This window comes from Sycon ciliatum, chromosome 1, assembly GCF_964019385.1.
Source record: "Sycon ciliatum chromosome 1, ocSycCili1.1, whole genome shotgun sequence".
NCBI lineage: Eukaryota > Metazoa > Porifera > Calcarea > Leucosolenida > Sycettidae > Sycon > Sycon ciliatum.
The window spans coordinates 15,010,110-15,035,618 of record NC_088643.1 but is presented as its reverse complement, the minus strand read 5'-3'; the positions used below and the strand labels follow the sequence as shown (position 1 = coordinate 15,035,618).

The window sequence follows — 25,509 nt, the reverse complement described above, 5'->3', positions numbered from 1 at the left end:
CACCATTCAACAGCTTGCAAGGCTGAAGAATTGACCGTCACTATTCAGCCTGGTCTACACCATACAGCTATTTGGAGTGACATTTTCTGGCCAGTGAATCCCTATTTTTGGTCTTTTCCTTTTTTTTCCCCCGCACACACATCACACCACATACTCCGGCATGCACTGGCTGTTGGTAACCACCCAGGAGAATGAAAGAAAAGTCAGCAAGAGTCTGAGAAAGAGAAGAAAGACACATCACACCACATACTCCGGCATGCACTGGCTGTTGGTAACCACCCAGGAGAATGAAAGAAAAGTCAGCAAGAGTCTGAGAAAGAGAAGAAAGACGTGTGTGACCATAATCGTCGGGAATCGAACCCGCAATCTATCGATTGGAAATCGCTGCACATACCACTGCACCATGTGACACACACACACACACACACACACACACACACACACACACACACACACACACACACACACACACACACACACACACACACACACACACACACACACACACCTTGGTCCGAGGAAGCTGAGACGCTCCCTTCCTCCTTTATTCCCGATCGAACTCACGCACTTCCACCGAAACTGGGTGACTGCGCCCTACTAGATCGGGATTTGTATGCAAAAGTCACTTTAAATGCCGTTTCGTTCTTATAAAAGCACGGATGACCACGATTGATCCACAAGTCGTAGTCTTTTGGCCGCTGAGTCGACTGGTTTAGGTCCGAAAAGGCTGCGATGAAGCGTCCGGCCCTTATTCCCAGTCGAACACGGTTGAGCAATCGGTCACGTGCTCATGCGTACACCAGTCACCTGGTCACTGTGCCTGCAGGCTACAATTTTCATACCAAGGTTCAATTCAAAGGTTCCAAGCAGGGAGTCGAAAGAGGCTTTTGCGACTCCCTGGTTCAAAGGTTCAACTCGAGTGACAGGAACGGGCCCAAACAGGCTGCAAATTGTAGCCTGAGCCTGAAGGCACGATGACCAGGTGACTGGTGTACGCATGAGCATGTGACCGCTTACTCAACCATGTTCGATTGGGAGTAAGGGCCAAATGCTGCATCTCGGCCTTTTCGGACCTAAACCAGTCGACTCAGCGGCCAAAAGACTACAACATATGGATCAATAGCGGTCATCCGTGCTTTGATAAGAACGAAACGGCGTTTTTAGTGACTTTTGCATACGAATCCCTATCTAGTAGGGCGCAGTCACCCGGTTTCGGTGGAAGTGCGTGAGTTCGATGGGAATAAAGGAGGAAGGGAGCGTCTCGGCTTCCTCGGACCATTCAACTCGGCACCCCGAAAACTACAACAAATTTGATTTTAGGGTATACCTCCCCTTTAAATTTAAATAGACATAGCAACCTGTGTTGGGATTACACCATTCAACAGTTTGCAAGGGTGATGAATTGACCACCACTATTCTTAGCCTGATCTACATTACAAACACGCCTGACTGAAGTGGCTTTTTCTGGCCAGTGAACCCCTATTTTCATTTTTTTCATTTTCATGACACACCACACCACATACTCCAGCATCCACTGGCTGTCGGTAGCCACCCAGGGGAACGAAAGTAGAGCCAGGAGAATGAGAAAGAAAAGAAAGACGTGTGCAACCGTAATCAGCGGGAATTCAACCCGCGATCTCTCAATTGCACATGCATGTACCACTGCACCATATGCCGGGACACCCACACCCATACACGCGTACACGTGCGCGCGCACGCACATGCACACACACACACACACACACCACACACGCACGCACGCACAGGTGTAAACACGCGAAACGGCAGAGGTGTTCTGATAATCAACATTAGCGAGATACAATAGGTATTTTTTTTCTTTCTGGTAGTGAACTAGGCATAGAATGTCACGAAAACCAAATACAGACAGACTCTGTACTACAGAAGGCACTCACTTCATAGCATGACAAGAAAGAACAACAGATTCCAGAATGGAGCCAAATAGAACAGAATTCTCTGTAGTCGGTGCACACGACATCTAGATGGGGATAAGATAAGGAATGTGCGCCGAGTAATATCACTGGCGATAGGGAGATAAAGCATGGGCGCTGGAGAGTGCCGCGTTATCGGTATACCTCAGCACCCAGAGGGAGAAAAGGGACGGGCAGAGAGAGGGACAGATAGAGAGAGAGCCTGTGGCTTGCTACACGTTGTGGACACAGCAGAAGACAAGCGGAGTCAGGAAGCAACGACACACACACGGTCACACGCACCACGGCAATCTCAAGAATAAACGACGAATATAGCACACAGCCGGTCGGCGGAGGGGTGGGGGGGGGGGGGGGGGGTGGGGGGTGGTGTGCTAAGACAAAGACAAAAATGTGCGCAGCTAAAGCTAGCGCAAGAGTTAGCTGACTGCTGTGGTCAGTCCCTGGTGAGAGGAGGTGACCCATCTCAGTGATAGTAGTCTGGATGAACATATTCATGAGGGCGTTGAGGGAGAAGGACACAGGGGTGTAGGGGATGGGGAGGAGGAATGGGGAGCGTATGGGAAAGCGTACGGGTAGGGGAAGGGACGGTCAAGAGTAGGGAGTCATAAACTGCAAACGTCGACACACAACTCTGCACACACACACAACCAGCATTGTCAAAATTACATGACGCTGCCTCTCACTCACTCGCTTATTCACTAACTCACTCGCAAGGGAAAGGGGGGGGGGGGGGAGGGGCTGCTTCATGGCCCATACACTGATGCGCAAGTACAATACAGACCAGATAAGTTACCTGTACACACAACAACAAAACTGCCGCTAGCGATCACGCGGGATTACAAACAAGCAACCACGCACGCACGCACGCACGCACAAACACACACACAACACACACACACACGCACACATACGGGGGAAGATATAGTACCAAGATCGAGGGAGGGGAATGAGGGGGATGGGAGGAGATTGGGACAAAAAGGGGGGGGGGAGAAAATATGGGGACTTATAACTTATGAATATGTAACAGCAGTCTCGCTAGCCGTACGGTCTGCTTCACCAACCAAGCTTATAATTATTTGGATTACATTGGCATCTGGTTTACACGTTGATGCGCTGCAAGAACACCGAGTGAATGATCTCTGCTGTTGGCGCCAAATCAGCGAAGATCGTCAACCATCCGGAGCACGGACCTGGGAGCATCTTCCATGAACTTGGGGATGCCAGGTGGCTGGATAGAGTAGGGGCACCTTGGTGAAGTGTGCCGACTTGCTCGGTGATCGCTGCAGCAGCAGCAAAGTGAGGGCGTGGCACTGGCCAGTTGTATAAAAATCAATGTTATTGATTTTGTCAATGGGGTCTGGTATTATCTATCGATATATTACTTTTCAGTCGTGATATTATTTACCGGTGAGTTTAGTGCCTATACGCCTTAAGCAGGCTGAAGGTGCCATCGATTGGAGGCGAGAGGACAACCGTTCAGGAGTTATTCAATTTGAGGGTAGAAAACTTGATTGGGAAGCAGACTAGCAGGGGGTGACATGTCGAAGAAGGTGTTGAACCCGGAGAAATTCTGCATTCAACACAGCAAGCCAAGACAGCACAGGAACAAAGGCTATGAGGTTATAGAACCGTCTGGTCAAAAACTGCACGCCAGAGCACAGTTCGAAACAATTTCCACGTCTGATGCAATGTTTAGACAGGAGTTCGCTCCCCACACCGGAGCTCGCGCTTTTCCGCCGGCAAGTGTCAAGTCAAGTCGGCAGAAAAGCGCGAGCTCCGGTGTGGGGAGCGATCACCTTTCGTATTTCATGTGTAGAGCACGTGCACGTGCTGGGCACCGATCTTGTAATGTTAAGCCCGGCCAAGTGCACGCGGCAAAACTTCCCAAAAGACTCACAGCGCGTGCTTCGTAGAAAAAGATTATTATTATTACACAGCTTCGCGTAATGGAGATACGGTAGATAAATACAAAGTAAAATCATACCATATTATGTTCCGCCTCTGCGTTTCTTCAGCAAGATGGCAAAAGCACACACACACTAACAATCTGACAAGATGAAAGAAAGCAGATGACATGAAGCTAGTCGCAGACTGCCGCAGGCCTTTGTCCTAGTTATTCGTAGAAAAGATAACGTCGAAAAAATGTCCGCGAGTTGCACACTCTTGTTTATCTACTCTTGGTACAAAATATGAGTGAAGACTCGAGCGAACTTGATAATAACCCAAAATGCACGGTATTTCCAGGGCGTAAATCCCAGTTGAACGCAAAGCGTCACATTCCAGTTTAGGAAGTCTGTGCCCCAACCTGTGCCTTTGAATAAACGCTGGAAAATTATTAAATCCTTGGGGAAAAGCGGGTTATCTTGCATTCTCTGCAATATCATGACAAATCTGAGGCATTTTCAGCGAGATTTTCACCCTCCCCGTAGAGGATATGGCAACCTAGTTTAGCGTAGGAATGCTTTTCACACTATCCTTCGCCACCAGGAACGGAAGAGTCTGTGAAAGACCTGCACTCAAGTGGGTCGCTACAGAGCTGTTATGCTGCTTTCTGTGTAGCAATTTACCGGTACATGTACATGTACTACATGTATACGGTCCATTCGAAAAAGATGGGCTCTGGCGAGCTCTCGTATTGGATGATTTTGGTTATTTATGCTGCACCGCGCCATGAAAAAGGAAAAAAAGGGTCCCAAAAAAAAGACCCTCGACTGGGGTTCGAACCGCGCAATGTACTGTTGAGGCACCTCGACTGGGGTTCGAACTGCACAATGTACTGTTGCAAGTGGAGTGAACGGCCTGGATTTTCACTGTATTCTCAATTCAGTGGTTTCGGGACAAAAACCTGGCCCAAATCCTATAGAGGATACAAAAACCTGGTCCAAATCCTATAGAGGATACAAAAACCTGGCCCAAATCCTATAGAGGATACTAGTATGCAACACACGTCACGTAATACTGTATTCTCAATTCAGTGGTTTCGGGACAAAAACCTGGCCCAAATCCTATAGAGGATACTAGTCTGCAACACACGTCACGTAATATGTTTGCCACTCAAAGATCTTCCCTTATACCGTATTTTTCTATTACCGTAAAGTCGCGGATAAAAGCCGGGTTTGCATACAAGCACATCGCGGATAGAAGCCTGAAAATCAAACGGGTCAAATGATTATAAGCCTGTCGCGCGTAGAAGCCTGGCTTCTATGCAAGCACGGATCGGGTGGGTCAAGAGTGCATGCGTTATGTACGGTGCATAGTAAAACTGCCGCCATACCGGTAGTCAGTGGTAGATCTACGCGTGTCGCGCGTAGAAGCCTGGCTTCTATGCAAGCCCGGATGTGCATAAAAGCCTGGCAAAATATCAGTGGTGCGTATAAGCATGGTTTGCATACAAGCCTGGTTTGCATTAAAGCCTGATGCAGAAAGCGGCTTATGTGCTTATAAGCCCGGCTTTTATCCGCGACTTTACGGTATATAAGCACAGGGTAGAGGAGTGTTCTCTAACACCCTTCTACCCTGTGCTTAAATTAGAGATCGCGCTCATATTGGATACCGTGCCTTTATTTTTTCAACCAATACATCTATACTGGGGCTGAAACGATCATCCATTTCGCCCAATCGATTACTCTTTATCATAACGATCGATTATTCGATTATAATCTTTAGGAGGCCGCACCTGGAATATGTACGTGGAATGGCCAAAAGTGGAAATATGTACAAAATTTGCACAAAAAAAGTGTTATGTATGTAGACCGGACGCGACCTTGACCTTCGAGCTTCATGCTCCAGCTTCGTTGCACTACACAGTCCACTAGGACTGTTTTTCGATTTTGACAGCATGTTACAAGGCGAGTCGCGCGTGCAGTGTGTAGTACTATGTACTACCGGGGGTATAATACTCTGCGCTGCAGGCACTGCGCGTATAAGAAACTAAAAAAAATTAAAAATAAACTGCAAAATAATCGTAATCAGTAATCTAAACGATTGCTCGATCGTTAGAGTTATCAAACGAGAACTCGATTATTCGGTATAATCGTTTCAGCCCTAATCTATACAGAACGAGAAGAAAGACATGCTAGATATCATGCATGCAGCATTGATTTCCACCAAGGCCGTGCTAATAATAGAGACTGTGCTTATAATGTTTCGAAAGGTGCACACAGTGTGCTAGCATTAGAGACTGTGCTAGTAATGGAGACCTATGCTTATAATAGAGAATATACGGTATGCGCCTACAGTACTGTCGGGCGCCGAAGAACGGGGGGGGGGGGGGGGGGTCAGGGCTCTAGCCTGTTCTTATTTTTCGCGAGCCCAGCCTTTTGTGCACCCGCACATGTTGTCCAGGCGTCAGGGGCCCAGCCTCCCTGCCCATCTGACCCGCCACACACAGCAACGGAACTGAACTAAGAGTTCTACATAATTTCTTGACAAGACGGAGACGGACAGACAAGAAGACCGGACACGACGAGATAAACTGGAAACTGAAGAAAAAGACTAACATTCACGGCAGCATATGAGCATGCGCGCAAACAAAACACAACGCATGACAATGACGTAACCGCTACTTGGATCATGTACAAACTATACATGCAACCAAAACCGTCCAACATAGCCAAAAGCAGAACAAAAAACAAACCAAAATAACCGAAAGGACCACAACAAAAACGAGCCATGAAAAGTCTTTCTACCGATACACAACCCAGCCGTTTCGTTCTTATTCGGTGATAGATCGATGTACACGTACGTACGAAAGTACATGTACCGCACCTGCATGTACATGACTTGTACATGACAATACTAGTACATGCATGACAGTTGCGTGGTGACTCACATGCACTGTACGTGCACATGCACTGCACGTGCACATGCACTGTACGTGCACATGCACTGTACGTGCACATGCACTGTACGTGCACATGCACTGTACGTGCACATGCACTGTACTTGCACATGCACTGTACGTGAACTGCATGTGCACTACAGCTAGCACGAGCTGTACTTGCACATGCACTGTACGTGAACTGCATGTGCAAGTACAGCTAGCACGAGCTGTACAACAAACCGTCAAGCGCTTGACTGACACCAGTGCAGTCGGGTTAAATGTTGTGGTAGACTACGACTCCTTGGCTTCCGGATGTATCAGTTTCACCCTGCTGGTGTCACTACAAACTGCACTCCCACTTTATTTCATACCATCTCTCTTGCACATTTACAAATGGCTACATGTAGCACTGCGTACCGGCCCCTGTGTGTTTCACAACTATTATCATTCTGACACCATCATCCCTTATCTAGGCTATCTTGCTCATAGGCATTGTCTTTTGCTTGAACACTAAGTAAATCTATTGCACCGGCAAGCCTTGATTGTTTGTCGTTCGATCTCTAATGGTCGTTTCGAGTTGAAGTTCTGCGTCATCGATCTGTGTTTACAATGCCACCAAAGAAATCGCAGGCAACCTTGTTTGGCTGCGGCTTCACCAGCCATGTGAAGCTTTCGTCAGGAAAGCAAGTTGAGGTGAAGGAACGCGAGGTCGCTGACAAGTCAAGCGTAGCAAAGGTCGGTATGCGTGAATTCCGCTGTGCAAAGTGCCATTTCGTGACCCACCATGCTCCTGCTCTTCAAGTCCATGTTTCCATGAAACATCCTGTGTCTGCTTCTGCGAGTCCTGGAAGACTAGTAATGGACCGTATTTCTGAAAAGGACACAGAGACAACTTCCTTGGAGGAGCGGGATGATCGCTCTCAAGACGATCCTGTGACGGTGACTGTGCACTCGGAGAACGATTCTGCTGGCGACGATGATGAGGAACGTTCAGGTTCGCCGAACGCGAAGCGTGGAAAGGCCAAGCGTACTCGGTACACGCTGTCCTTTAGGAAGGAATGTTTAGACCATCTTGACAAACTGAAGGCATCTGGGCACAAGTGCGTCGTGATGAAGACAGCCGAGTAGTTTGGAATCCCGCGCGTTTGTCTGACAAAATGGTCGAAACCGAAGGCGAGGGCTGATCTATATGCTGCACTCCGGAATGACAACCAGTCTTCATTCAGGAAAGCAAGCTCCAAGAATGCGAAGAAAACTCACCTGAATCCTGGAGGACACACGAAATACTATTTGGCAGAAAACTGAAACTTACCATTTGTACAAGCTACATCGAAGCAAGAGTACATAACCCCCCAGAGTGTGCAACGCCGATCCAGCTCTGTGTAGGGTCTTGGCCGAGCGGAATCGGATCTTCTGATGTCATGCGTACACTTCACACCAGCGCAAGGCCGGTCTCGAGGCAGGGCACCATTGTTTTTGATCCAAGAGTACCCGCGACTCCCCGGGTTCCCCTCAGATGTGTACGGTATTATGACGCAAAGATCTGATTCCGCTCGACCAAGACCCTATGCAGAGCTGGATCAGGCGTTGCACACTCTGGGGGCTTATGTACTCTTGATCGAAGTAAAGGTCGACGCATTTCTGCACGTTGGCTGAAGGTGCAGATGAAAAAGCAGGTCAAGGAGTTGTACACGTGCAGTGAAGCTGAAAGTGCATGTTTCCGGGCATCTAGAGGCTGGTTCACAGCGTTCATCAGGCGCTACAAGATCGCCTTGCGAAAGAAGTCAAACAGCAAAGGCCAGTCAGTCGTGGAACGGCTACCTGGCATCCAGCAGTGGCATGCTCGCCTCAGGCACCGTCTTCGCAGGGGAAAGCAGGTCAGTAAGAAGTGGGGCCGCTGGCTACCGGAGTGCCGCTACAATGTGGACCAAGTTCCATTCACACTTGCTGACGGTGATAAGAGAACGTGCAATGATGTTGGCGAGAAGTGTATTTGGATTTCTGGATCGAAGAAAGGTGATGACAAGCGAGAGGCAACCTTGCAGTTATGTGTCCGCCTATCAAACACTCAACAGCAAACATGAGCAACCATTATCTTCCGTGGCAAGGGACTGAGAATCAAGGAAGCAGAGCGCAACAGCTGGGACTCGCAGGTGAATGTTATGTTTCAACCCAAGGCTTGGGCAGACAACGATTGTTGCGCAACGGGTCTAGAGTGAAAGACTTTTCATGGCTTATTTATGTTGTTCTTTAGTTTTATTGTGTAGTGGTTTAGTCTTGACTTTGTTGCATCGTTTTGGTTGCATGTGCAGTCTTCTGTACATGTATACACCATGGAACGCTTACGTCATCGTCACGCGTGCAACATTATTTCGCGCGGGCGCATGCTCATATATGCTGCCGCAACGTTTGTCCTTTTCTTAAGTTATCAGTTTTGCCTCGTCGTGTCTGGTCTTCTTGTCTGTCCGTCTTCGTCTCGTCAAGATAATATGTAGAACTTTTAGTTCAGTTGCGCTGTTGTGTGTGGCGAGTCGGATGGGCGGGGAGGCTGGGCCCCTGACGCCTGGAGAAGATGTGCTGGTGCACGAAAACGATATATGTTTGCAATGGGCTGAGGACATCTTTCCTACCGCTGTTGACAAGTACGCTGCAAACGTTCTATTCTGCGACAATCTGTCACATCAAATAACGGAAGAGTTCAAAGCTGTCTTGAAGAAGAGCAACACAACACTTCACTTGCTGAAAGGCAATTGCACCGATGAAATCCAGGTGATCGACTGTGGCATTGGCAAGCAAACGAAGGTCAAGATGGCAGAGTGCTGTGAATCATGGCTTGAGGATGATGAAAACCTTGACAAGTGGGTTTCTGGCAAAATCACTGCCTCAGAGCGCCGCATCCTTCTCACGAAGTGGTTTGCTGAAGCTTGGGAGGAAGTCGGCAAGTCCACTGACTTCGAGCGCCTTGGCCATAGGACTGGCTGTCTCATGACTGCAGATGGGAGCATGGACTCCGATATCAAGCCTCATGGTCTCACAGAGTACAGCTTCGATGACACTGCTGTTGGAGAAGGATTCAGCAATATGAGAGTGAGACGGATCACAGGACCGACTCAGAGTCTGATGAAGATAATGTGGCTAGCGACGCTGACGTATCATGTGAAGAAGTTGACGAATGACGGTTCATGTGGTTATCTTTGCATGAAAACTGCACAGGTCACATCACTTATCCAATGGTTGTATTATAAACGCATCTGTACATATATTTTCATGTACATGTAAGTTATTGTTACATTTGCCAGTTCACATGTTTTGACTTACCGTGAAATTACAGAAATGTATCATCCAAACCTATAATGATGTACCGTTATGCTTCTGAGTGCATATTTTGTTCTCGTTCTTATCTGCAAAAAATCCAGCCGAGACCGTTCTTAAAAATTGGTGAAATTCTAGCCTGGCCGTTCTTCGGCGCCCGACAGTACTGTGGCCTATAAATGGGCCTTTGCCACTCAGCTAGCTCCCACATAAGGCGGAAGCGACGTCATTGCATATCCTTTGGATCCATTTATGGCCAAAGCTACAGGTTCATCCTTTTGTGAATGAACTGTAATTACTGGCCAAAGCCGAGATTCCGTAGGCAAAAGTGTCAATTCCATGACCTACGCTGATGACAGCAATTGTTGTGGAAATTTCCAAGGCCTCGGAATCGCGTTTCCAAGGGGACACTTTATGAGCTGTCCACTTGGAAAAACGTGATTCCTCGTTCGCAGAGATGGCCACCATCCACAGAAATAACGGAATCCACGCTCTTGCCGCGGAATCTGAATTTTTGCGGATAAGTTAGTAAAAATTACTGTGCAAAAAGCAGCGGAAAAGTGACTTTGCAATCTATTTGAGCACATTCCTCTTGCCAGTGTACATGCACATTACATGCACATGTAGGTGAGCGCAGGTCTCTCATTACAAACTCAACGCTAGTGAATGGTAGGGGTGAAACGATTACACTTTTCAACTATCGGTTAACCTACCCTTGTATCGATCCGATTATCGATTATGATATCGATTACTGCGTCCTAGAAATGTGCGGGTGCAGACAGTCCGTTTATTTATTTATATATTTTTACTATTACACAGCCCCACTACGCTCGTACTGTACTAGACCGGAAAACGTGTGGATAACAAAATGAAGCGAGGAAAACGACGAAGTATATTGCGCATGTGTACATGCACTGTCGATCTACAATGTACGTAACATTATCGTATCCTACTACATACAGTCAGTCATGTACATGACATCTTGTACACGTTTTTATTTTTTAGAAATCGCGTAATCGAAACAGACAGCATAATCGAAATCGCTTCGTTGTAATGATCGGATAGCCGATATAATCGTTTCAGCCCTAGTGAATAGCCTTGCAGAAAGGATGCCGTGGAAAGTACTCCAACATGTAACCAAGAGTACATAACCCTCGAGAGTGTGCAACTGCCTGCACAACCTCTGTACAGTGCTGCGATGGCAGAACTTCATATGACGTGACATGGTTTAACAGGTTACTCTCGCAAACAGTGCAAAGTGACCATAAGAGAGTTGAACCTAAAGCTGGGTTGCGTACAACCCTGTGGCAAGGGTACACAACCCCACAGAGTGTGCAATGCCTAATCCAGCTCTGCATAGGGTCTTGGTCGAGCGTAATCGGACCTTTGCGTCATAATACCGTACACACCTGAGGGGACCCCGGGGAGTCGCCGGGACTTTCGGATCAAAAATAACGGTACCCTGCCTCGAGATCGGCCTTGCACTGGTGTGGAGTGTACGCATGGCATCAGAAGATCCCATTACCCTCGGCCAAGACCCTATACAGAAATGGATCAGGTGTTGCACACTCTGAGCGGGTTGTGTACTCTTGATACAACCCTGGATCAAGAGTACACAACTCCCCAGAGTGTGCAACGCCTAATCCAGCTCTGCATAGGGTCTTGGTCGAGCGTAATCGGACCTTTGCGTCATAATACCGTACACACCTGAGGGGACCCCGGGGAGTCGCCGGGATTGTCGGATCAAAAATAACGGTGCCCTGCCTCGAGACTGGCCCTGCCCTGCGCTGGTGTGGAGTGTACACATGACATCAGAAGATCCGACTATCCTCTACGAAGACCCTATGCAGAGCTGGATCAGGCGTTGCACACTCTCGGGGGTTATGTGCTCTTGCCTGTATCTATCAGCAAGAGTATACAACTCCCCAAGAGTGTGCAACTTTGCATATGGGGTCCCGCGAAAGCTCACATCACGTGTCTCCGGTACGTTTGTACTACGTACAACTAAGGATAACGCGCGCAATCCGAAAATCTGCCATGATTATGCAGACGGGTTGCATCCGCGCTGTGAATTTCTGCCAGGGAGTGCTTTTATTATTACCCCACTGTTCGCTAGAACCGGGCTGGAAACTTACAACTAAGACACGGCACCACGTGATGTGAGTTCCCCCCCCCCCCCCCCCCCCCAGAGTGTGCAACTCCTGATCCAGCTCTGCATAGGGTCTTGGTCAAGCGTAATCGGATCTTCTTATGTCATGCGTACACTCCACACCAGCGCAAGGCCGGTCTCGAGGCAGGGCACCGTTGTTTTTGATCCAAGAGTACCCGCGACTACCCGGGTTCCCCTCGGATGTGTACGGTATTATGATGCAAAGGTCCGATTACGCTCGACCAAGACCCTGTGCAGAACTGGATAAGGCGTTGCACACTCTGGGGGGTCGTGTACGCTTGGTATCAGGAGCTACACACTCTTGGGGGGCTATTATACTCTTGCTATCATCTGTCCCTCCAGGAACTTGCGATTCCGCGGCCGCGTTGTTTTCCGCGATTTGAACAAAAGTCCGTGATATCCGCGATATTTGAAAAATCATCCGCGTTATTGTAGAAAACTGTCCTTGATACTTGAAAAGCACCGCGATATTTCGAAAAGCAACCGCGATATTTGGGTCTTTCTTCGATGTTGTTTAGTTCTTCAAGCTCATCAGTAGTTTACTTGTGAGATCGACACCAGAATGTCGAAGTTTCTGGGCAAATCAGCGGCTGACAAGTCACAAAATAAGGCTCGCGTCGAGTGTTGTCCGAGGATGGAGGAAAGCTGTCTTGCAGTTGAACACAGTCAGCGCAGCACACGTTCTGTTTTGTCATGCATGATTTATGCTGTACGACCCGTACATCGTACAGCTAGCACTACAGTACAAGTACCAAAATCGGCCGCAATTTCCGCATTTTTACCACAATAATCCCGCAATATTTGACAAAATCCGCAATATTCCCCGCAATTTGTGGCATTTTACCTCGCAACTTTTTCCGCGATATTTCCGAAATGTCTCCGCAAGTTTCTGGAGGGACAGTATCATGCACAGAGTGCAAATAATGTGTACGGGTTCGTCACGTGTTATGAGGTTCTGCTCTCGCAGACCCTATCCCTGGAGTTGCACTCTCTTGGAGGTTACATACTCTTGATGGAACTAGGTTGTCAAATAAAAGAGAGTAAAAAGCTTGCAAAAAGTGCCGCAGATATTGAGATTGTCTATTTTCCTGCAGAATACATCACAAAATAGCCCCCTTTCCCCCCCCCCCCCCCACGGAATTTAGAATTCTTGTCCCAGGTTTCCCAAGGGACTGTTTGGGACTGTCCCAGTACTACAGTCGTGCTCGATGACACCGGACTTGACGAATACGCCAGTGAAAGGCACTGCACTCATCAGCGTTTGTGCAGCGCACACGTAGCTGATTTTCAACTGATCCAACTTCATCGAGCACAACTCCACATGGCACATGGCAAACTTAGGTTATTTTCGTGTTGGTGTACATGCATGGACTTCGAGATGGAACCTCGCCAAAATCGTCCCAATCGGTAACTGGGCACTGCCAGAGACCAAAACAGGTAAAACAAAAACTCTTTCCATTCTCAAAACATACACAGCAATGAAGAAAACCAGTGTATTACGATCAGCAGATGAAATGTAGATTCAAATCAGTTATGACCTGTGAACTTCACAGGCCCAGTAAAACTCCTATCTCTCATCGCAACATGTCCGTTTGGAAAATAAGTCAAACAGCAGAATAAAATATGAGGACCGCATAGAGGCACTGCAGCAACATGTCCAGCAATAGAGCATGCCAGTGCGTACGCGGTGCACAACAAGATAAACACCATGCCTTTAATTAAGCGCTACTATTACAGCTTATGGCAGTCGAGCAGCTGTCACCGTCGATGAATGATCAAAAACGTGAGAGATAAATAGAAGATGACAAGTTAAATAGACTGGAGATAAAGTAAAGTAATTGAAGACTGTAAACTGTTGTCAAGTGATTATAGAATGGGTCCAGCCCAGAGCTAGAAGCAAGCAGATGTAAGCTACTCGAGAACTGCAGTGCCAATAAGAGAGTAAAAAATCTACTTACAAACCGGAGTTTAGGACGGGGATAAATCCAATGACACAATAACTATATCCATGAGAAGAGACTAACGCCGAGCCTGCTTAGGAGGACCACCATCGAAAACAAATGAGGCGAGTCTTGGAGCATCAACTTGGCAAACCCTGCTCTGGAGGCTTTCATTGCTGCTGCAAGAACTCTAGGTAGGCAGCCTCCTAAAACACAACCAACACGCAAAACCGAACCACAAGGTTGGACACCATTCCACACCCTGTCCGAGACCACGGCAATCTCCGCCGCACAACCGCTCTCCGGTTCACCATTAGCGTGATGTCACCATTCTGGTCATTGAGACCAGTGGTACTGCAGCTGTGCTGGGTCCAAGTTGTGGAAATCGATACAACAGCATGCAGCATGCAGCATGCAGCATGCACAAGTTTAGAAGTGCAGCATGCAGAAGTGCAGGAGTGATGAAGTGCAGGAGTGATGAAGTGCAGGAGTGATGAAGTGCAGGAGTGATGAAGTGCAGGAATGATGAAGTGCAGAAGTGAAGAAGTGCAGAGCAGATTTGACTAGTCCCAATCATGCCTTTCTTTCAGTGCGACACACGGAAACCTGGCTGCTGGCCAGAAGCTTCAGCTGAGCTCAACACTCCACCTAGCTCGTTCCAAGTCCTTTTGCGTAAAATGAAGCCAACAGTTGTGACCTTTTGCGTTGCTGGTGCCGATTGCTAGCATGCTCAAAGGCCAGAACACCGGAGTTGTTCATGATGTTGGCACAGTCAGTGAACATGCATTTATATACAGTACAGTTGGAAATCTACGCCGACTCATTGCTGTCCAGACAATGCCACGCAACGCGAGCTGGTGATGATCTACCTTGTCGGCCATTTTAGCATGATTGCTAAGTGTCGAGTGCGACTTACGCAGACCAATGTTTGCCACGTGCCAAAGTGTATTATTTCCCCAGGTCATTTTAAATTTTTATCCCTCCATATGCCTCCATATGCACATAAAACAAAATGACTGCCCATACATTCTACCCGTCTGAAAGAGAAAGAACTAAGGTGACAACCTTGTCGTGAGAGCACTCCTTACTGAGAATGGGAAGTCAATGAGAAAAGATCATGGGAGCACCAGTAATTCAGCACAAAACTCCAGAAGGATACTGCAACACAAAGGCGGGGAAGGCTGATACGTTTTCAGTCAGGAAAGTTTAATTTTACATGCATATGGAGGCATATAATGGGTCTACCCCCCCCCCCCCCTCCCCCCCCTTGAATTTCAGATAGAAAATATTTGGGTGGATACACCAGTCCTCATATCCCAAGACACTACTAACCTAAACCAGTTTCCTGAAAGGGATAGGCGACCCCAACATTTAATTAAATAATAAAGGATTCATTGCTGGCCTCTAGACGGGAGACGGAAATGAAACCACGTGTTTCGTATACCCGATGATGGGCAGATGAAGAAAGAAAAGTTGAAATGAAACCGGTGTTCAGATTTGCACTGTCTTGGGAATGATTGTGCTCACCTAAATACTCTCAACACACAGTTCAAATGCCCCTACCTCACTGGGACCTCGATCCCCCATGCGATTTCGAGCGAACTCGATGCGGATTCCGCCGCGCTCTGAGGACAGGAGCTGGAATCTGTTGAGTACGAGACAGACAAAAAAAAAGAGATCATCATACTCAGCAAAAAGTACACACTGCTCTGTCAAATCAAATCTAACTGTGGGTTCGTAATGGAGAGAGAGAGAGAGAGAGAGAGAGAGAGAGAGAGACAGACAGAGAGAGACAACATGCACACACGCACACGCACGCACGCACGCACACACACACACACACACACACACACACACACACTTACCCTTGAAGGTAGACAAGAGAGTTGTGCGCGAAAGTCTCATCCTGCGAGAGAGCACAGTTCCAGCATAAATATGTCTTGTATGGCAGCAAGTCACATACAACTTACTAGATAACACATCGCATGGTTCTGGAAATTCGGCAAACACATTCGCACACACCTTCGTACTACACATAGTCATTTCCAGCATCTGTGCGTGCCCTTATGTGGATTGCTTTACATGCGCACTCTTTTAGGAGTGAGAGGATGCACAGTGACGGAGTGCGTACAAAGTGTGTACAAACCTGCAGACCGAAATGCACTGTTTTTAGATCTGCAAAGCACCAAAAAGATGGCCAAAATTCTCTTGAAAGCATTCATTTGTCCAGAAAACTTGTACAGATCATATTACTATTGCATCGTGCCCAGCCTGTACACTGAATTGCTTGCTCTCTAGCGCACTAGAAGCCGCTTTAGCTGGCTACGGATACAAATCAGCGACACCGCTGCGGTGTTGTTTCCCAGCCACTTGTGCATTGTTGGCCGCAAGGCAGCAAGGTGACACTATCCATCTAGTTACACAAGGTTTACATCAGAGGGCACTGCACTGACGGAGGTTGACCGGCTATCATTCTCACCTTTTAGGTGCTTTACAACGCCACTTTGATTTCACTACTAACACAGGACTCTCCAAACTTTATTTTCCTGTCATTTCCACTCTCCAAACTTAAAAGCTAGAACCTAACTTACGGGAGAGCAGACGTTCTTTACCCAACAACGGACTGAAATCATGAATGCACACTTGCAGACGTAGCACAAGCAGCAACACAGCTAAAAAAAGCTCGACTTACTCACTGAAGCAGCATCCCCAACCCGTCCACCACTATCTCAATAAAACGCATGGGAAGAAAAGCGCAGACAACAGACAGAGAACACTCACGGTAAATTCCACAAAAGCCACAGGTGTAGAACCCTTGCTGTGAAGGCGTAGCCGGCGGAAACCGGGGAACCTGAGTCACATAGATGACACCAGACAAGCACAGGGTGGAATAAAAGAGCAGCTAGCACACAAGCAGCACCGGATCAACAAGTCGATCAACGGACACTTTCCCTCTCCCTGCATGCACACGTACACGCACGCAGTCACGAGAGGCATCATTTCAAGTAGAATGTGCTTTGGGCACAGGATTCAGAAGCACAAGCGGCAATAGAGAGGCAGGGATTAAAAAGAAAAACAGTGATATACGGTGCCGAGGGGGTTAGCCACACGGAGGGAGAGCAGGAGTCAGTCGTACCCAACATGGCCCATATGGGGGAGTGGAGGCAAAAGTATTCCAGGCTTGCCACTGAAAGCCGATCTGTATGGTGTAGGGGTGTGAAATAGCTAAATCCAAAAATAGTAAAATAGTAGTGAAAGCAAGGTGACGACGGATCCGTATGTCACGATTCGAAATGCCTTGTGGCTCACATCACTCTTCAGAAAAAGGGGGGTTAGATCCCTAGTTACAAAGTCATTGATGAAATAATTCCATTCTGGCATAGACAAACAAGACAGCATGACACGACCAGACAAGAGGAGGGGAACATGAAAAGACAGGACAAGTTCTCCGCAGTGCAAAACTACGGACTTTAATACCTTCCGAAGACCTCGCGCAACTCTTGTTCAGTGGTGTAGGTGCCCAGATTGGCAACGAACAGCGTGTTGCACGGAGACATCTTTGCGGCCCACTGAGCTGGAGGAGAAGACTGCGTGCCGCCCAGGGTGGTCACGGTCGACAGGGGACTTGCCACGGTTGGCATGACCTCAGCATGAGACACGCCTGGGAGGTGTACGCTGTTGGTGGGGCTAATATTAGCAGCAGGGTAGTGACCTGGTGACACTACGGTGACGTCATTGTTGTATCCGCTCATTCTGTACAAAAATCAAAACGGGTAAACAGCAGGAACGGAGCAAGCTTAGACTTCGAGCATAGAACACACAACACATGGAGAGAACCTCAAGCAAAGAAAACAAATACTTACGCAACCGAGAGAGGCGGAAGTTGGCCAATCGTCGCACTAGTTGGGCCACTACAGGTGCAGAAAGAATGGAGAAACGGAAAGAAAGAAAAACGTTAACGAACACCCCCGAGATGAAGCGACAAAACTTGAACATAACCCTTTCAATGCCCTCAACATCACACGTGAATAATAGGTCCATCTGCGGCAGCACCAGCAGTCCAATACCTACAGTGACTTGAATGATACACACAGTGCTACAATGCAGTGCCTCATTACTGTACTTCCTCCTCGTCATCGAAGTTGTCGCAGTTTGACTAGTGACTTGTCACTTGTTACTGACAACTCCATAAGCTAAGCCATTCAAAACTTATTACACAGTATGATAGTCTGAAGACTAGAGTAACATTCCCGGACAGTTGGACTGAGAGTTTTCATGCAGAGATGAAGTCCTTGTCGTCGCTGATGTCAATGGACGCAAAAATATCGTTCCGAAATATTTCAAGGAAGGTTGAAAGTTGGTCGCGCCTCATCTCAAACGCTTTGACTTTCTCCACAGGACAAGAGCTGCTATGCTTGTCGTCTGCTAGCTCTGGATGATTTCTACTTCACCACCAACGAAGCCTAGTAAGAATACACGATCGTTGCGAGGTCGGTTGATTACCGTCGGCGGAATCACCTCGATCTTGAAATGAACTTTTTTTAGCCGTGGCATGCCCATTTATTTTAGCTGTTTGGTCACAGCTCATGCAGCTCAGGTAAGTGTACTATCGCGTCCAGCGCGCCCTGTTTTTCAGCATCACTGGTATACCATGGTACGGCACCTGCGCGCGTGCATCACTAGCACTACGTGTAGAGTCAACACGGCTCTTGCAGGTACAATCATGTACTGAGTGTCTCAGCCAGAGCGACAATTTTTATCGCTGTTGCAGGCATTTAGTTTGCTGACCCCTCGATGTTTCTCCAAGCGCTGCCACTTGTTCCACGAAGTCATTCTCACCCCAGCTAAGGTAAAACAGTGATGCGGCTTGAGTGAATGGCCATAAGCACGAGAAATGTGCAGGCTGCAACGCCTGACTGATCTCCGCGAGTCGAAATTACCATCGCAGCGACATCAGTGAAGAAATTGCGTCTAGTTCAAAAATTCCAGCTTCCAATAACAGAAAATAGAACTTTACCGTCACCCTATACTGATGACTATCGCCTATATCCCATTCCCTGCCTCTGGTACGAGTGCTGGTGAGTAAATACCCCGTTTTATATCAAAAGTCAAACTGCGACAATTTCGATGACGCGGAGGAAGTACAACTACAGTGTTTTTGCCAATTCGGGGTGGTGGCTGGAGAATCGATACTTTCCACTCGATAAAGAATGACATCTAAGTGGTTGTCAATGTTGGGAGGTAACATATGAAAGGGTTGTATGGATTTTTAGAGTAAAGCCTCGCCAACGACATTATTCACATATCTTATCCCTAGACTTACATTGGCACTTGCCAAGGCTCGAAGAAAGTTGAGTTGGTAGCTAAGATGCAGAAGAGAGAGAGAGAGAGAGAGAGAGAGAGAGAGAGAGAGAGAGAGAGAGAGAGAGAGAGAGAGAGCGCGAGAGAGAGAGAGATAGAGAGAGATAGATAGAGAGAGAGTGAGAGAGAGCAGCACCAGCAAAGTCTTGGATTGCATCACGACTCCCTCTTCAATGGCAATACAGCTGAAAACAACCTAGCCTAGGAGTAATAAAAGGCTATAGCAGGTGAAACCGCCCAGCAGTATTGACAAGAGAACCTGGTACTACACTAACACAACACGCGGCAAAACAGCGACATATACCGTCAACAGCGGCTCTTGTTCTCCATGAAACATATCCAAGTCGACATCCCATTACGTTGGAAATCCCATGCAACGGTGGCGCATGACAAAGCTTGTGCACACACACACACCATGGCCATGCGCATCACCCCAGCATACATACGAGAAGGAAAGGTGAAAAGAAATGAACGTCAATCAGCTTACGCCGGCTTACCAGGAGTAAAGTTAGGTGAAGTTGAATTTGAGTTAGTTGCGATCATATTTGATATTATTGCTTGTTTGCGAGTCATTTTAGTGTTGGACTTTGCGAACTCCAAGCGAAGAGTCTGGGGTAAATCAGGATCAAACTTGAGACCTTGCAATTCTGCTTTTGCCTTCTCAGCTGATTCCCGGGAGAGGAAAGTACAGAATGCAACAGGCTGCACAGGGATGAAAAACAAGAATAGAACAGAATACCGTAGTCATTTAGACAAAACGTAAAGCACATAGTAATTATACACGATACACAAGCCTTATCTTTCAAAGTTAAGTGCTGAACTAAGTTCAGTTTCACTACAAAATCAATGTCCATACTGAACTACAGTAAAACCGGTAACTAAAGACCATCGGGACTAGGGACCAGCCTGGAACTAAAGACCACTTCGCCAGGCACGGACGCTCTCACATTCATTATGGTTGTGCGGTGAAAACCTCTAACTAAGGACCACCTGCCACTAAAGACCGCTTTCTCTGGACCCAAAGGGGTGGTCGTTAGTCACAGGTTTCACTGTATACTGCACCACAGAGCCCAATGGAAAAGAATGCACACACGGGACTTTCTGCATGATCAGAGATGCTTAATTACTAAACCGTTGCTGCCTGAAGCTGTAAAATACATGAAATCTGACAAAACCAACCATCACTTACTGTGAGTGGCTTGCCCTGTGTAATGTGTAGCAGCAGGGAAGGAGAAAACAAACGACACAGGAGACAATAATTATCACTTGCTGAGCATCCCAGGAAAAAGAGGCCAGACAACTATCCATAGGGCGGTGCTAGCTAGTTCCTTTGCAGAAAGGATCTCTCCCAGAACTCCACATGCTAAGATATTTATATTATATTTATTACAACATCTCAAGACTCGGTGGAAACACCGGCCAATGTTAAGAGAGTGGGTGATTGCCAACCACGGCGATAAAGAAAAATAGGGTCCTATCTAAGCAGCGACACTAAACATATTATTAAACATTCCGCGTAATAGAGGTTGCGACTTCGGCGATGATTCCGCGTAAGTAACAGATATTAACCACATTAATGACAAGGCCGAAGGTATCAAGTGGAGTTCCTAAAGTGAAGCATGATAGATCGGTGTACCACCACAGCACCCAACTGACACATAGTAATATCCCATTGGCCACAGCCACATCACCATCGCCCCAGGTCGCCAGTTCCCAAATAAAACTGGCCGCAGCTAGATAGCAGTGTCTGCTCCAGAGCCGGGTGAGCCGGGTAATCCACCCGGTTGGGCGGCGCTTGGACCCGGCTGAAAATATAGTACCGGGTCACCTGTGACCCGGTTGGTACTTTACACGATCGAACTTTGAAAGGACTGACTACATGGCTTGTATGTGTGACAGATCATGCAGAGGCGTGCATCGAAGTGAAAGTATTCAGTAGAGAGGTTTCGCTTCACGTTGTTCTACACCACACCGTGAAACTCGGGTTCACGTCGAACGTGAGTTGACCTCATGAGCTCCGCTCACGTCATGAACAGGAGTTTCGACGCCAAAATGTGCCACACCGACGTGAAATTTCACAGTGTAGTGCAGAACAACGTGAAGTGAAACCTCTCTATTATCCGGTGTGTGCACTTGCTCAATTCAACCTTGATCGTTGAGGTGTTGTTTTTGGAAATGGAGCCTCCAGCGAAGAGGCGAATACACAGGCCATGCTTCCAGGACTCTGGGGAAACAGGTCGTCGTGGTGAGACAGCGCCAGGTACATGTGTACCCGGGTCCGACCCGGTTGAAATGGTTGCGCCAGGTACACGTGTACCCGGCTGTCCTACAATCCTAGAGCAGACACTGGATAGGGGGGGGGGGCTTCCCATTCTATTCTTCCCATTCTATTACCGGTGTGTACCTATCACATCACTCTCGCCCCAGGTCGCCAGTCCCCTTAATAAAACTGGCCGCAGCTAGGCAGGGGGGGGGGGGGGCTTCTCATTCTATTACCGATGTGTACCTATTGCAAACACAGCATGGACACACTGTTCTTCCTTTAGTGTCGGCGTCGTTCATACATGTATACTATTATGGAAGCGAGCACCACTGAATTGTTGCTACGTTCGTTCAGGTCGTGTGTCTAGGGCTCAGTAACTTGATGCACAACATGTACATGGAGACCAGGCCGTTTTGTACGTAGCAATCAATATTGGTTATCACAGCTGGTGTACTCATACTCGCAGTACGAGGCCACTCCGGCCAAGTCTTAAAAAGCAATATTCTCACTACCGTGACTACTCGTGGACATGACAAATGGTAAGGCCATCGTTCTATAATCAATATCCATGTAGAACAGTACTGTCTCTATGTTGCCCAAAACTCTCAGCAGCACCATGTTTATTGGAGCTTCTGAACAATTCAGTGGACAAACAGTGCAACACATGTCAGTGATTACTTACAGGTTTGCTAGTGAACTTCAATAAGGAACCATCATAGTCCTGTAGCACAACAACAGCGCACAATGAGAGTGGGGATATCAGACTGCGTTCCATGTATTGAACCAGGACCGTTGCGCAGCACAAGTAGCAAGCCGAACTGCTTTACATGGTTAATACGGGAAACATGCACACATCAGTACCCGAAGCGGAGGGTGCTTCAAAGTAGTTCCCGAAAAGTAGGACGAAAAAGGGAACATCGCGCAACAGTGTTGCCATTTTTGGGGCCGGATGTAGCATTGCGGAGTCTAGTCCGTTCTGCCACTGTTAGTTTTGTACACAACACACTGATAAGACACGTGTCCTTTCGCAACTCTTTCTAAGCGCAGTTACTCGGTTACATGTACATGTAGTTGAGCCTATGTTGATGATACAGGTAAAGCCACAGCGTCCTCACAAAGTGGAGAAGAAAGAAGAACACTACAAGTAACAATAGTCCACGAGTCCACAAGGCTTCGACCGATTCCGGCCTCTTTAGTATCGCTTTACGGACGCTTGGTATCACATCTGACTGCATCGAAAGCGACAAAAAAGAACACGCCGAGTAGAACATACAAGACGGATTTCAAGTAGTTCAAGCAACAAAGATTGGTCTTGTATCCCGAGCATGTGAGATGATTCACTACCCGGATTCAGTTGAATGTAGACTTGCAATACGTGCAGCATGCGTACTGCCTGAGGGGGTTCGGAAAAATGTAGATCACAATGTGTGCGCCCCTCAAGCCTTCCCCAAGGAAGCGGAAACTTGGCGAAACAACAACACGTGAACGAAATACGACACATTCCCTGCCCGCCAAGTTCCACGGCGCAGCATGCGCTGCGAACCTGTACGGGGTTCTTTCATACTAGTTCGGCCTAATCACGAGAACGGGACTAATAACCTGATAACGAGGCAAAGATCAGACACCTGACATGCTGTAAATCCTCGGGACCCCAGAGCAAAGGTACTACCGGTACTACAATACAAAGTACAAGCCGCGGAAAACGGTCGTTTACTTGAACACATTTTCAAACGACAATTTTGTGTCGCCATTCCGCTCCGAGACACTTGAAACATTCTATAGCAACTGTTCACTATCAGCATACCTTGTAGGGGTGGAAAAGAAGATCTAGCTCACGAGGCTTGACGTCGATTGGAAGTCCACTGACAAACAGTGTACGAACCTGAGTGGAGGAGAAAATCAGGAGAAACGTGACGGAAAACAACATACCATCGTTATTCCAACGGTAAGCGGTGGGGGGCCACCGAAGCACGCTTGTGGCCGTACTCATTTGTACGAATCATGCGAACAAACAACGAGACTTGAAGCCACGCTCCTACCTCTTCGTCGACGGCTTTTTCCGGGGTCCCGTTTGAATCCATGGTGTGTTTCCACACACAACGGTCAGCGGCTGTTGGTGTTGGGTCTTTTGTGACCAAGTCTTGAGCCGGAGAAAAATAGAACAGCTGCTCGTCTCACGGCAACCTCAGTCGAAAGAGTTAAGACGTAGAGAGTAAAGAAAGACGAAGATTCAGATGGAGGAAGAGACAGAGGCGTCACAAAAGTTGCTGCTCACACGTTGTGAGGGAGTTGAAGAATGATCTTGCCGAGAAAAGCTACAGCATAGATAAAGCAGCTGCCTCTCCACGCTTATAGCAGGTACGACAGCTTCGCAGAGGTCAACTTTTGCGTGATCGGCGCAAAAATCGGCGTCGGTCTCGGCACCACTGTGTACTCCCGATACGGCGACGAAATAGTGTGTACAAAATTTGTACGGATCGGTAGCAAAGGTCGGCACTATATTTGCCTACAGCCAGTAAAGGGTTTTGGGGATGGAGTAGGGATCCCAGTAAATTGCGTGTGTAGTTACTCTCTCCTCCATATATCTGAACGCAACGTCGTATTGTCGTAAAATATCGGTCTTATCGGCGTGCTACGCCGATGGAAGATCGTGCTGACGCAAGCTGCAAGGGTGCCTGGTCCCGACAGACCTCGTACAACCTAAATTTGGGGGAGTCTCTGTGGCTCCGGCAACCATTGGTGACCAACTAGAGTTCCGCCTTGGTATCTGCCAAATCCCAAACTGGATGACCATTGTAACCTTGGAACCAAAATTGATGTCGTCTGCGCAGCCCTTCTTCTCGGACAAAGCCCCCCAGTTAGCAGGGCATAATTAACTTCGGATACCGAATTCGCGAATGAGTGGCCCAAAATTGACAACCGTCATCAAATATCAGTCTAGAACCCGTGAACTCGCGTGGTCTTTAATATGGCTAGTTTGTTCCACGAAGTGGCTTCTTCGAGGATGACTGGTTCTTTCGCTTCCACATAAGTGGGAAAATCACCCGTTTGGAATTGCCAAGACAGTAAAGTAAATCCACAGCAAAAGCAGCAGCAGCAGCAACAACAACAACGACAACAACAACAACAACAACAACAACAACAACAACAACAAATAATTAATTGTTAGGTTTCCTAGTAGAATATTAGTAGTAGAATTTATTATCTTGATAGGGAAGTCCCTACATACGTTGCCGTCTTGTTACAGGGAACCCTAAGTGCTCTTTACAGAGCGGAACAAAAACGGATAGATGCTCAACCTGACGACACGAGACAGGCAGAGAATTCCACCTATCAGCGCCAAGGAAAGAAATACAGAACATGCCATATCTAGTGGTAGCAGCGGAGCTCAGTCAGAGCTACTGGCCGAACCGATCACAACGAAGTAGAGCGACGGTGAACAGCAAAGCACCGACTCAAAGCACCAAAGTAGTTACATAGTTGATCCAACTATCCATTCAGCCCCACGCACGGACCCACTTTGACGACATGAACGATGATATCGGCATGTTGGGAACGACCATGGCCAAAATTAGCCCAACCTAATTATTAGTACTCATAAGAAGTAGTCTGAATTATGAAGTGTTGGATACATCGGATGAAAAACAAAAACAAATCATCCGTGTGAGTGTGTTTGTGCGATCAGCACCTCG

General features: G+C 47.6%; 1 protein-coding gene across 3 annotated transcripts; it reads right to left on the bottom strand.

Moving 5' to 3' along the window:
* Positions 1-1,791: 1,791 nt before the first annotated feature.
* LOC135814752 (RNA-binding protein, mRNA-processing factor 2a-like) lies at positions 1,792-24,127 on the bottom strand. Of its 3 annotated transcripts, none has more exons than XM_065327923.1 (12): positions 23,857-24,126; positions 23,622-23,699; positions 22,500-22,538; positions 20,744-20,758; positions 20,052-20,256; positions 19,517-19,556; positions 18,057-18,104; positions 17,671-17,946; positions 16,975-17,044; positions 16,059-16,099; positions 15,757-15,838; positions 1,792-3,519 (listed from the first exon to the last, which is right to left on the bottom strand). In XM_065327923.1, exons 1-12 carry the CDS (start codon positions 23,896-23,898, stop codon positions 3,433-3,435), a joined length of 1,023 nt encoding a protein of 340 aa, XP_065183995.1. In that variant the 5' UTR covers positions 23,899-24,126; the 3' UTR covers positions 1,792-3,432. The 3 variants fall into 3 exon arrangements, with proteins under 3 accessions (XP_065183995.1, XP_065184003.1, XP_065184011.1); XM_065327931.1 differs by lacking the exon at positions 1,792-3,519 and adding an exon at positions 13,692-14,399; XM_065327939.1 differs by lacking the exons at positions 1,792-3,519; positions 15,757-15,838; positions 16,059-16,099; positions 16,975-17,044 and adding an exon at positions 16,851-16,917 and having other exon boundaries at positions 23,857-24,127.
* Between the last annotated feature and the right edge of the window lie 1,382 nt (positions 24,128-25,509).

Excerpts from the sequence above, each read along its gene's own strand:
- LOC135814752 (XM_065327923.1), bottom strand. The coding sequence starts at position 23,898 with ATGGATTCAAACGGGACCCCGGAAAAAGCCGTCGACGAAGAG. Across the intron at positions 19,557-20,051 it reads TTCACCTAACTTTACTCCTG|CTACCAACTCAACTTTCTTC; the intron begins GTAAGCCGGCGT and ends TCTGCATCTTAG. Across the intron at positions 15,839-16,058 it reads TCTCTTGTCTACCTTCAAGG|ATTCCAGCTCCTGTCCTCAG; the intron begins GTAAGTGTGTGT and ends CGTACTCAACAG.